This window comes from Phascolarctos cinereus, unplaced genomic scaffold (assembly GCF_003287225.1).
Source record: "Phascolarctos cinereus isolate Bilbo 61053 unplaced genomic scaffold, phaCin_HiC Scaffold_7;HRSCAF=346, whole genome shotgun sequence".
Lineage (NCBI taxonomy): Eukaryota > Metazoa > Chordata > Mammalia > Diprotodontia > Phascolarctidae > Phascolarctos > Phascolarctos cinereus.
The window spans coordinates 171,109,336-171,123,074 of record NW_027556180.1 but is presented as its reverse complement, the minus strand read 5'-3'; the positions used below and the strand labels follow the sequence as shown (position 1 = coordinate 171,123,074).

The following is a 13,739-nucleotide window of genomic DNA, read 5'->3' as shown; positions in this document are numbered from 1 at the left end:
AAATATATGAGTGGAAAAATAGAGAAGCCAGTCCTGGAGCAAAGGCAAAGTATAACAAATGGACAGTCCAAGTGCTGCCCTGCTACCTAAGAAACTGTTAAAACACTTAGAGATGGGATTCTTAATCTGGGGTCCATGGACCCCTTGGTTAGATTTCATGAGCTTGGATGGGAAAAAAATCACATCTTTTTTTGGATATAATTAGTTTCCTTTTTAATCCTATATATTTTATTTTTTTGCATTGAAAAATATTATTCTGAGATGGGGTCTGTAGGCGTCATCAGACTGCCAAAAGGGACCATGGCCCAAAACAAAATTAAAACCCCCTGATTTAGAGGAAGGTCTTCATTGTGTTGGGTAGATAATTTGTAGAGGCTTTATGGGAAGACATGGACAAGAATCCTCTTAGATGAGAAGGGAGGGAGAGAGTACCAATATCCATGAAATCCTAGATCATTAAAACTTCCTGGAAGGAGCACACTGATAAAATCATGTATCTTTGGAACATTTAAAACAAGAAGCCTTTATGTTGAGGGGAGGGGAGGGAAAGAAGAAGAAGAAGAAGAAGAAGAAGAAGAAGAAGAAGAAGAAGAAGAAGAAGAAGAAGAAGAAGAAGAAGAGAAAAGAAGAAGAAGAACAAGAAGAAGAAGAAGAAGAAGAACAAGAAGAAGAAGAAGAAGAAAGAGAGAGAGAGAGAGAGAGAGAGAGAGAGAGAGAGAGAGAGAGAGAGATTAAGTGACTTGCCCAGGGTCACACTCTCAGTATGTGTCAGGGAAAGGATACGAACCAGAGTCTTCTTGATTCTAATTCTTTATCCACTGAGCCATGCTGCCTGTCACACTAAAATACTCTCACTTACAACACACAGACACACACAAAATGCTTTTTAATTCACTTGAATTCAACAAGCGTTTATTGAATGCCTGCTCTATGGCAGACACTGTGCTAGGCAAAGGCAGAATTAAGATAGTTCTTGGCCTCAAGAATCTTTCTTCTACTGAGTACTATATTATAATCAACCACTCACCTAGCATTTATTTTATTTTATTTTTGGGAGGCTAGGCAATGGGGTTAAGTGACCTGCTGAGGGTCACACAGCTAGTAAGTGTTATGTTTCTGAGGCCGGATTTGAACTCAGGTCCTCCTGAATCCAGAACCAGTGCTCTGTCCACTGCACCCCTAGCTGCCCCACATTTATTAAGCACCCACTGTGTGCTAAGCACAGGGGAACAATGACAAAAACTAAATCATCTCTGTCCTCAAGGAGTTTACATTCTACTGAAATTCAATCCAGCTGACTCTCTTCCTCCTCCCAAACAAACTACAATGCCCTGTCCTCACCTTTCATGAACTCTGTCTACTGAAATATCCATCATCTGGTGACTAACCTTCCAATGAAGAGCCTTTCCAGGTTTAGCTAGGTTGGATCTCCTTATATCAACACACAATGGGTGGCCAATTATACTTAAAGACTTTCCAGTTTGGGGAGCCTCACTAAAACTCAGACTCCATTGGCACCGCCTTCAGGAATGGAAGGTTACCTCCAAAGCATGATTATAATATGATCCTCAGTAGCTTGTAAATTTCTTGAGGGCAGAACCGTCTCCACTTTGTCTCTGAATCTGTAGCATCTAGCTTGCGTTTTGCATTGAGTAGAGTAAGATTTTACAGAAATCACAGGATCATAGATGTAGAGCTGGAAGAGTCCTTAAAGACCGTCTGGCCTCAGTCTCTTAATTTTGTAGATGGGAAAACTCAAACCTAGAGAAATTAAGTGAATTGCCTGAGATATACAGACATTTAGTGACAGAGTTAGTTTGGGAAGCTCAGTCTTCTGATTCCAAATACATTATTGTTTCCACTATACCTCAAAATCATGGACATTAGCTTAATTACATTAAACATACCACATATTCAGACAGAGGCTATTGTTCGTCAGGAGGATAAATAAGCGATACATCATGCACAATCTCAGATAAAAATTTATTTTCCCCTATGAGCTATATCTAATTTATTTCAGCTTAATTTCAAAGCAAGTTATATAGTAAGCAAAATACTGTGCTCTCTCATTATTATAAGACTTTTAATTTTGGAATTGTGTCTTATTTCCCTTTTTAATTTGAAGGAAAAATCTTTCATTTGAGTTATAACTACTTCTGTCTACTGGAAGTGTATACACCTACACATCTAAAGTGCTTTATAGAGGGTTTAACAGCAAAGAGTAAAGAAGTTTAATTGCCAAATATTCAGAAATAAATTAAATGAAAGCATACATCAATAGGTAAAATCAAAATAACTTTTCTAATATAAGGAAAAAACATTCTATTTTTTAATCTAAATGACAAAGATACTATTCTTCAAGAGTGACCATTTATTTCAGAGACAAGACAAAAACTGGTGTAGGACATCTTCCCCAAGTCCCAGGCAATCACTCCATTTTTCTTGCCCTTTGCTTATTCCTACACTTTGGTGCAATATTCCAAAGGGATCTCTAACCCTGAATCAACTTCCCTCTACTCAGCCACTGTGATGCCACCTCTGTTCCCTCTGTCAAATCCCTCTTCAGCATATGCTTCTCTTGAAAAATTCATCATGAGACATTCTCTATACATAAAAACCCTAAGAATCATTTCAAGAACATAATGTGTATTAATGCCTAATTAGGCAAGAATTGGCCACGTACATTCCTGCCAACTTTTCCCTTCGTGATGTAATCAAAAGGGCATTGGATTCGGAGCAAGAGGACTTCAGATCAAATCCTAGCTATAGCTACTTATTACCCATGTGATACTGGCAAGTCACTTATATTCTCTAGGCCTTAGTTTCCTCACCTGTAAAAAGAAGGAGGTCAAAGACAGAGGAAAAAACAACCTTAAATACAAGAAAATATTTATAGCAGCACTTTTTGCAATGGTAAAGAACGGGAAATAAAATAGATGCCCATAGGTGGGAGAATGGCTAAACAGCTTACAGTAATACAAAATAAGGCATTACAAGAAATTAAGAATGTGATAGATAAAAAGAAGCCTGGGAAGACTTATAGTAAGAACATAAGTAAGCAGAACCAGGAAAACATCATACACAATGATCACAAAAATGTAAATGGAAAGAACAGAAAGCTAACATTGAATGCATAATCATCAAACTCTGCCCTGGAGAAGAGATGAGGAAATGTGTCTATCTCACTTCTTTGCAGAGGTAGGGTACTATGGGTATGGAACGATGCTTATGATGTCAGAATGACTTGATTTATTGGCTAAACTGCTTTTTTCACCTTTTTTACTCTTTGTTAAAAAAAAAAGATAGCTCTAGGAGCAGCTAGGTGGTCCAGTGGATAGAGCACCAGCCCTGAAGTCAGGAGAACCTGAGTTCAAATCCTACCTCAAACCAAACACTTGACACTTACTAGCTGTGTGACCCTGGGCAAGTCACTTAACCCCCATTGCCTAAAACAAACAAACAAAAAAAAAAAAGGATAGTTCTCTGTATAGGAAAGGGGTGCTATATATTTGAGGGGAAAAAAGATATAAAAACAAAAGTTATCCATGAAAATTGAAAATCTGATATAAAAATGAAGGGGTTGGACTAAATGATCTCTAAATCTTTTGTGTTCTAATGTTTTATGAATTTATCCATATGTAGATTAAACAGATGTTAGATTAACCCTGGAAGCTGGAACTTTCCTTTGGTCCCCATATTCCTACGAATTCACTTCTCAATTCATCCCCAGACTGTTTTCCAGTGTTCTCCAGACCTAGAACATGAGAGCAATGGGCAAGAGCATGGGTTCCAACAAATATTTATTGACTGACTGGCTGATGGACATTAATTATTCCAACCATTAGCACAAGAATTGGCCACACACATTCCTGCCAACTTTTCCCTTCGTTATGCTCAATAGTCCTTCTTCTGCAGATTCTGAGTTCTATTGTCCATGTTGAATTTAGAATGTGAACCATTCATGTATGTTTAGTTCTAGGCTCTTATGGTTAAAAAAAATATATGAACGTACACACTTTTCCTTTCCTTAAATGTGAAATAAACAGGTCTGTTGAAGGAAACTCATTCCTTTCATGTGATCCCTAGGATTCAGGTCCTACCAGAATATTTACACCATTCTGTTATCCAACAACCATTTATTAAGTATCAACCATAGTCAAAATATTAGGCACCTTTGTGCCTAGCTAACTGACTATTACTTTTGACTAGCTAACACAGTTTTTGGCACATAGCAGGTGATTAATAAATGCTTTTTGATTGATTGGGGATACAGAAATAGATATGTACCAGGACCTGCACTAAATATATTTGCAGTCTAATAAAATACAAGTATAAATTTACCAGGTGGGACAATGTCTAGGACTAATTTTGCTCACTAGAGAAGCTAAGAAGATATTTGTGGTATTTGAAACATTTTCAATTCACTCTTTTCTATATCTGTCAACATGGAAGTGCTTTCATCCTACTTTCCTTCCTATAAACCTTATACCCAGATGGAGCGGAGATGAGCCTAGCAGCCTCACCAGTTCAAATTCAAGCAGCATCACATGCCCTTTAAGAAGAATTATAGAGAAGCCCATACCTACAGATCAAATTTGCATAGGTCATTGTACAGGTCAAATTTTATTTCAAACCACCACAATGACAGTTTCATAACAAAAAATATTTCAGAGCTCTAGACAATGGGCCAAACTTCCTTCAAGCAATACTCAAAACCACAAAATTCCTGAACAATGAAAGAGTGATTGTCATGATGGAATTTGGCCCATGGTCCCATGTAAGGACAGCTAGGTGGTGCAGCAGATAAGGGTGCTGGGCCTGGAGTCAAGAAGGCTCATCTTCCTGAGTTCAAATCTGGCATCAGACACTTAACTAGCTATGGGACTCTGGGCAAGTGACTTAACCGTGTTTGCCTCAGCTTCCTCATCTGTAAAATGAGCTGGAGAAGGAAATGGCAAAGCACTCCAGTATCTTTGCCAAGAAAACCCCAAATGAGGTCATGAAGAGTGGGACATGACTAAAAATTACTGAACAACAACAAATACCATATAAGTCAACTCTTCCCTTTTTGTGCTCTGTTCCTCCTGGGACCACATGTCCTTTAAAAGATCGGTTGGGGCAATAGCTATATGTGTGTCTCATTACCGGCCCTTTATATGGAGGGTTCTAAACTGCATTATTCCTTTCTTGCTACCACTCAGTTGCATCAAGGTATATATACTTACAATCCCAAAATGAATTTTTAAAAGTACTAATCCAGGTGGTAAGAACATTGGCTTATTCTTGCAACAAAGGTAAAAACTCAGTTGTGGACTGTATGTATTGCTTTAAAGAAAAAATTAAAATGTACCCAACTAGGGACTGCAGATTAATTGAATTTTCCAGAATCAGTAAGGTATTATAGTAACAATACCAACAGCAATAATAATAATGAAAATAACAATAACAATACTAATAGCTAACATTTACATAGTGCTTTAAGGTTGGCAAAGAGCTTTACATATATTTTGTCATTTAATCCTCACAACAATCCCGTGAGGTTGAGTCTATTGTTATTCTCACTTTATAAATGAAAAAAGCTGACGCTGAAAGAGTTTAAGTGGATTGTTCAACATAGCTAGTAAGTGTATGGTAGGATTTGAATTCAGACCCATCTACTTACTAGAAATGGCTGTTTTTTCAAATAAGTCCTCAGACCAAATACTTGACACTCACTAGCTCTGTGACCCTGGGCTTAACCCCAATTGATTAAATTTAAAAAAGAAAAGAAAAGAAATGGCTGTTTTATGTTCATTAGGATAAATTGTGATAGATTGTCATATTTAGAGCTTAAAATGTCCTTGGAAATTATTTAATCTAATTCCCTCATTTTGTAGGTGAAGAAGCTGAGGTCCAGGAAGAGTAAATAATTTTTCCAAGGTCACACAGGTACTCAGCAACAGACAGAACTAGGATTCAAACTCAAGTCTTGTGGCTACAATTGCAATTATTCTTTCACTATATCATCTATCTAACCACTCTGTACCAGACTGCTTTCTACTGCCAACTTAGGTCAATTTCCTTGCTTCAACCAAATTACAGCCAAGCCAGGGCCAGGCTTAATAGGTGAGTATTGTGCATGGATGAGAGGCTGAACTGAACTGAATTGCATAACTTCACCTCGGACTAGCCTGTAAATGTGACTATACCTTGACATTAGGATGGACCATAAAGCCGCTGGAGATGATATTGAAGAGGGTGTATTGGGGACAGATTTAAAAGTAATCTTCAGGCATTAAGATTGAAGCAGCTAGCATAGTGGGTAGACTGCTCGACTTAGAGTCAGGAAGACCTGAGCTTGGATCCTTCCTCAAACACTTACCTAGTTATGTGACCTTAGTCGAGTCACCTAACAGAGGTTAACAGAACTGTAACCAAAGAGGGCTTCACCAGCCTTACTATAAAATGAGGATACTAACAGTACCAATATCACTGGTTGCTGTGAGGCTCAAATGAGTCAACACATGTAAAACATTTTTCAAACTTTAAAGCACTGTATAAATCCTTAAAGAACTATTTAAATGATAGGTTGTAGTGGTGGTAGTGGTGGTGGTAGTAGTAGTAGAGTAGTAGTAGTAGTAGTAGTAGTAGTAGTAGTAGTAGTAATAGGTAGTAGCAGTAGTAGTAGTAGTAGTACTAATAGTAGTAACCTGTGGTACATGAATATAATGGAATGTTACTGTACTCTAAGAACTTCCGAATATTAATGATTCAGAAAAGCATAGGAAAAGACTATTATTACATATTTCTAAAAATGTTTCCAGGAAAAATACAAACTTGATTTTCCATGAAGAACAACTGTAGAAACTCAGGGGACTTTAGAGATTCTAGGATCATAGAAATAAAGATTCAAAGCTGGAGGACCCCTTAGAACCCATGAAGTCCAAATCCCTCATTTTACACAAGATAAGGAATCTGAGAACTAGAAAGAATATGACTTGCCTTTCTAATCTTAAATAATAGTAAGTGGGAAAATCAGATTTAATCTAAACCAAAGCTATTGGCTGATAATTCAGAAACCACTAAACCATCAGCATTAAGTCCCATTCCATTTCAATATGTACCAATATATGCAAAACATTCTTATGAACTATGTAAAGGTGGTCTACTCAAAGAAAGCCCAAGGCAGCTAGGTAGTGTGGCGACAGAGCACCAGGCCTGGAATCATATATCCTAGCTATATGACCCTGGGTAGATCACTTAACCTCTGTTGCCTTTGTTTTCTCAACTGTAAAATGGGGATAATCATAGCACCTATCTGCTAAAGTTGTTGTGAGAATCAAATGAGACAATGTTTGTAAAGTGCTTAGCGTTGTCCCTGTAGGTCCTTAATAAATGCTTGTTTCTTTCCTTCCTTCCTTTCCAGAAGATAACCACCCAGGACATTACACAAACTTCAAACCTCAGATTGAGTCTGCACTACACTAATGGTAGAGGGGTGTGTGTGTGTAAAACATTATTTATATATTCAGAATTACTAGTGCTCGGACTTTGGGATCAAAATTAGAAAGACCCCTGAAAGTAAATTCCATAAACTACAAATTATTCATTTGTTTCAACTTATCACAAACCTAGTAGTTTTCTCTAAAGGAACTTAAACATGATTTTCTTCTGATTGCTACTTTCTAACTTAATGTTTAGAATGTTACCTGTTACTCCCAACCCTAACTCTTTTTCTGATTTGTCTATTTCTCTTGAAGGTACCACCTTCCTTCTAGATCCATCACTCACAAACTCTTTCTCCCATATTCCAAATAACAAGTCTTATCAGCTCTACCTCCACAATATCTTTTCCCTCCATTCTCTTCTCTAACTCACATGGTCACCACCTTAGTTCATTTCCATCACCTAACCAAGCTGCAATAGCCTAGAAATTGGTCTCACTGTCTCAAGCCTGTCCTCTTTCTATTCCGTCTTCCACACAGCTGCTATTGTGATATTCCTAAAGCACAGCTCCAACCACGCCAATCTTCTCCTTAATAAATTCCAGTGAGTTCCTATTACCACTAGGATCAAATTTAAATTCTTCTGTCTAGCCTTTAAAGTCCTTCACAAGCTGGCTTCAGCCTACTTTCTAGATTCACTCCTTTCCTTGCACTTTCTGGGCCCACTCAAACTGACCTTTACACTGCATCTCCTTTATCCCTTTGTTTGAAAATAAGGTATGACATGCCTGGAATACACTCCCTTCTCACTTACACCCCTTTGAATTCCTAGTTTTCTACAAAACTCAGCTCAAGTGCCCCCTGCTACACGAGGCCTTTCTTCACCCTCTTGGATGCTGGTGATAGGGAAGGGAAGGGAAGGGAAGGGAAGGGAAGGGAAGGGAAGGGAAGGGAAGGGAAGGGAAGGGAAGGGAAGGGAAGGGAAGGGAAGGGAAGGGAAGGGAAGGGAAGGAAGGAAGGGAAGGGAAGGGAAGGGAAGGGAAGGGAAGGGAAGGGAAGGAAAGGAAAAAGAAAAGAAAAAGAAAAAGACTTTTTTTTACTTTGTATATACTTATATATGTACAAGTTTTCTCTCCTTGTAGAATATAAACTCCTTGAGGGCAGGGACTGTTTCATTTTTATCTTTTTATGCTCAGGCACAGTGCTTGGCCTGTGCTTACTGATTGATTGCTTTTTCCTTTGAGTGAAGATGTGATTTTTAGAAAGCCAGAATTCATTCTGAGCAATCATGGTAAATAACTTGGTTAATTAAACCAAATAAAACATTGGCAGGAGGGGAAGGGGGGGAGGATTCAAACAAGAGATGTCATTGTAAAGTAATAAGATTGACTTTCTTGTACGGTTCACAAATTAGCTATGATAGGTTTAAGATGTCAGCATATACAAATGTCCAGTTGTATACTACCTCCACTTCCCCTCCCCTTATTATAATTGTTTATTATCATCATTATTAATAATAATAGCTAGCATTTATCTAGCAATTTAAGATTTGCCAAGCCCATTACATGTATTCTCCCATTTGATAACACTTTAAAGTCACCCTGTCTACTACTACTCCCTAACAACCAAGTAGTCCTTAGTAGATGGTACATAGAACAGTCTTCCTCATCACCTGTGTTCTTTCCCCTTTTAACTGTATCACAACAATGCCAATCAGGCTCTTTACCCCTTTCCTGTCTTTTATTGTGATTCTTCCTTGCCTATTTGTTCATCAGTTCCATTTCCAGTCATTTGATTATAAAATGACAATACAAAATTAAGATAGGCTTCCAACCTGAATGAAACTCAGTGCCTGAAGGACATTATTTTGGCAATTTCTTTCCATTTTTTTTTCATCCTGATGAAATGTATGGCATAGCCAGTGTGCTGAACCCAATTAACTAGTCACAAATGCCTGGTTTCAAACCATAAGAAAGTCACTTTTATCAGTCTTGCCTCCTCCCAACATAGTAAAGTTGTGGTAATGGAACCCCATGAGAATTCCTAGTTCTTAAAATACACAATTAATACTGTGGTTGGACTTTAAAGAAAATTTTCTTAATGAATGGTTGACCTAAATAAGTCATATTATGTAATACCACTATAATTTCAGAGTCTGTGCAATCTCTGCGAAATAGATAAATAATCTACAGACTTAGTAGTCACTGATTATAATGATAAGGACTCCTCTCCACTGTTTTTGGAAAAATTTTAAGATTCTTATATATCGATCCGAATGTTGTTTTGCCATTAATATTTCTTCCTTGGCGTGACTGTTTTCTTCAACATTGCTGTATAATGAAAACCAGGAAGTGGGATGTACCATTTTTGCCAGCCGCTCTGATCAAGATACTAGGGTTAATGTAAGGTCTGTATAATTCATAGAGAACAGATGAAGGAAGGATAACTTTAAGAATCTGATCCTAAATGATACAAATTGTAATATTTTGACTCCAGGAGCAACAGAGATGAACACACACACACATTACTTCATTTTTTAAACAGAGGAAATAAATTGTCTATAAAAATGAAAACACTTGAGAAAGGGAGACAGCAGAGTGTGGTAAGTAGAAAGAATGCTGAATATGAATGTAATCACAAGATCTGGGTTCAAATTCTGTTTCTACTAAGGTCACCTATGTGACCTTGGGCAAGTCATTTCTCTTTAGTTTCCTCTTCTGCCAAATATAACGGTTATGCTGGATAATCTTTATGGCTCCTTTCAGTTTAAAATCTGTAATCCTATATCAGATCAGGAATAGAAAGCAGGAAAGCTCAATAATTATAAGGCATGAATTTTTATTTGGTGACAGGAAAGTGGTTGAGAATTGGGGAAAACAGCCTGGAATTAACTAGATAATATGTTTGATACTGTACAACTTTGAAGACCTGTGTCACTGGCATATTATTATATTCTTGGATATATGATTACATTATACATAATATATATTACTATATTCTTAAGATAATACCACCAAGACAGTAAAATTAAAATTCTACTCAATTCCCCCTTTCATGCTTGTTGTCATTATAAAGGATTAGACTGAACTAACATAAAAAATAAAGGTAAAACTCATATTTAGCCAATGTTTTTCAAACTGAATATTGAGGGGGAGGGGTTCTGACATTGGCCATTAATACATGATCATCACCTTTCTTCCTTGTTCTCTGCACCTGAATGTGCCTCACCTTGTTTACCAGTAACACTTTGCTCCTTTCTATTTCAGCCATCAGCTTTCTCTCCTATCTATGGACGGGACATAACTCTCTTGAAACACTGATCATTTCTAAAATAATTGAAAGAAAGACAAATTGTTCCCATCACTCTCCCTTTTTTGAAGACTCACCTTCTTAAATTAACAGAAGAATGATCTGGAGCATGGGAAGGGGATTTCATAAGGACGTTCAGAACTGTCACAGGCTGAAAGTTTTAGAACTATCAGAGCCTAAGCTTCTCCAGGAATAAGAGGAAAGTTAATTTAGTCATTTATTTCCTGGATAACCACAGTCTCACCCAGGCAAAATAACAGTCCGTGTCTGGCAAAATATGCTCTGGATCTTTTTTTCTTCATATGAATTTTTCCATTTTAAAAACTTTAGGTTGCTAGCACGATTTAAAAAGTCTTGGTATCCTGGCTAATAATAGTAGCTAATTACTGCATGGCACTTTACAGCTTACAAAGCCCTTTTACCTACAGTACCTCCTCTGGTTCTCCCACAGCCCTGTCACATAGCTATCCTCATTTTAAAGCCAAGAAAACTGAAGTTTAGAGAAGTTAAGTGAGGGCTAGTAATTGGTTTCATTTTAGAAAAACTATATTAAAAGTTGTTTTCTCTTGTTAACCAACAACAACCATTTTGTCCCAATGCGTTAATACAGCTAATGTTACTAGATTAATAAGTATGTAATGACCATACGTGCAAACATTTAGCATTTTAATATTTTGCTTAAAAAGCTGGGAATAAGGGATTGATATTTCTTGAAAAATTAGCTTCCTTGACTTTTTAAAATTCTAAACAATAATCCAGACTTTCTACACCAAACAAAATGTATTTGCAATGTGCTTTCCCACCTGGCTCTCCTTTGATTAAGAACTTGAATATGCTGTTTAAAATGGCAAATTTTAACAGGGCTGGGCAAGAAATCATTTTCTCTGTTCCGGCATTTACCAAGCAATGATTTTTTGCTGCTTAATGTGCTGTTTCATTCTCTCTTGCCTCCAGGAAAACACACCCAAGTATTATTTGTACATTTCTCAAACATCCCAGACAGGTTTAAAATCCTCCCCGCTAAATTCCTTAAGACACAAAAAGCTTCCTGCTCTTAGGTTATGCCCTAGGCCCCAGCATACCTGATGATCTTTTGCACAAATGAAAAGGGAAATGCAACCCATGAGGGGAAAGTGTGTGGTCTGGATAATGTGGTTAGGAGAGGAGGTGATACATTCAACAATGAACTTGTAAAAGAAAAAGGAAGCTCACTGGTCTCTAGAACCAACAGGAAGCAGTTACCTGGTAACTTACTTCCCCCAAGTAAACCGTGGATTAACAGTCTAAAGATACTAACAGGGTTTTGAGATATTGAAAAAATACCCCACCTTACTATCAAGAGTTTCACTTTGGGAAAGTAAGTAACAAGTAGGCCAGTGGTTCTCAAAGTGTTTTCCAAGGAACAAGAGGGCCCCCGAAATTTTTTTGGGAGGTCTTCGAAGTCAAAACTGTTTTCATAGTAATATTGTTTAAATTGCTAATACGGGAAGTATCGATAGATTATAACCCACATAAACAAAAGCTGGGGCGGGGTGGGGGGCTTAATAATTTTAAGAGGGTAAAAGGGTCTTCAGATCAAAAAATTTGAACACCCCTGAAGCAGTCTATGAGCACTGGAGCAGAGGAGTCTTGTTTTTGAAGTTCCAGTCATAAAACCAGAAAAAGAACTAGGAAAGCACCGGCAGGACCCTATAAGCCTCGAAGAAATGCATGCCAAGAGTTAACTCCGAACATTTCTCGTGAGCTCCCTCCTGCAAAGGGCTTCTCAAAGCTTAAGCACTCTTCGCAAAAGATAAAGGATTTGGTTAATAAAGCATCCCCTCGGCCCTTGAGCCTACCCCCTGCCCCGGTACCTTCATCCCATCCCGTAGGAGCCCAGAGTGCTACTGATTCCCAGTTAAAGTGAAGAGTCAAAAGATGCTCTAAGATCGGTGGCCCCTGGACATCCCGGGAGCGGGGCGGGGAAGAAGGAGAACACCGACGCTTGGTTTACCTGCAGCTTCCAGCAGAGCCAAAGGACCAGGCACCGGAGGAGGAGGAGACTGCATCCTCCAGCCGCCCTCCTGGGCTCCAGGGGCGCCCGGAGCCCCAGCGTGCGGTGCGGGGTGCTGCGGCTCCGGGGCCGAGAGATCAGCGTGCCCTGGAGCGGCGCGCCAGGACTGGGCTGCCGGGACCTGTGGCCGCCCGGGACTAACTCCCTCCCGAGGCTGGGAGGGAGGGCTGTCACCGCTCGCCCCCAGGGCGCCGCCGCTTCGCCTCCGCTGCTTTCTGCGGCTGCATTTATCCTCTGCTCAGTCCCCCGGCTCTCTTCCCCTCCCTTTCCCTCCCCTCCCCACCTCTCGCAGCTGCTGCTGCAGAAAACCCTAGGGAGGAGGGAAGGCAAGGAAAGGAAGGAAACGTGAGTCTGTGGTGTGGTCCCAGCGTGGGGATTTTACCACTTCCTAACCATCCTCTACTTCACACCCACTTCCCTTCCCATTCATTCAGCTCTCCACCCCCGAAAGGGAGCCCTGCTCCGCTCCCCTCCGAATCTGTTTGGGATGCAGGGAGAGCCTAAGAAGAGAAGGGAGTAAGTCTTCTCGGATGGCTGTGGTGACTCTGAACTTAATTACACTCACCACGCGGAATGAGCCAGACCAGCGCTCCCATAATTTGCAACCGTATGTCAAGCACTCAGTGCCAGCCACACTGAGACCCTCCGGCCCTCCCAGAGATCCGGGCCATGGTCTTTCACGCAGGGCCGTGTGAAAGCCAGCACCTCCCAGAGTAAAATCACTGGGTGATTTGATGGAGAAAAAGGAACAGTAAGGGAGATGGGAAAAGAAAGGAGGAAATGGGAAGTGTATGGCAGCCACAGTAAAAGACTATGAAAGGTAGCATGGCCTACTAGCTATTAATCCGGCCTGTGACATACACTATCTCTATAATGTGGTCAAATAACTTATTCTCCCAGAGTTTCAACTTCTTCAGCTACAAAATGAGGATAATAATGCCAGTGGTATTTAC

At 39.3% G+C, this 13,739-nt stretch overlaps 1 protein-coding gene across 2 annotated transcripts in view; it reads right to left on the bottom strand.

The window, feature by feature from the left end:
* TMEM255B (transmembrane protein 255B) overlaps nucleotides 1–13,086 on the bottom strand; it is a 128,648-nt gene extending 115,562 nt beyond the window's left edge. The window contains exon 1 of one of the 2 annotated variants that reach the window (XM_020965216.2): nucleotides 12,727–13,086. In XM_020965216.2, coding sequence (XP_020820875.1) covers nucleotides 12,727–12,781 — 55 coding nt within the window. In that variant the 5' untranslated portion in view covers nucleotides 12,782–13,086. The remainder of the gene's footprint in view (nucleotides 1–12,726) is intronic. The other variant, XM_020965213.2, reaches the window with a different exon arrangement.
* Between the last annotated feature and the right edge of the window lie 653 nt (nucleotides 13,087–13,739).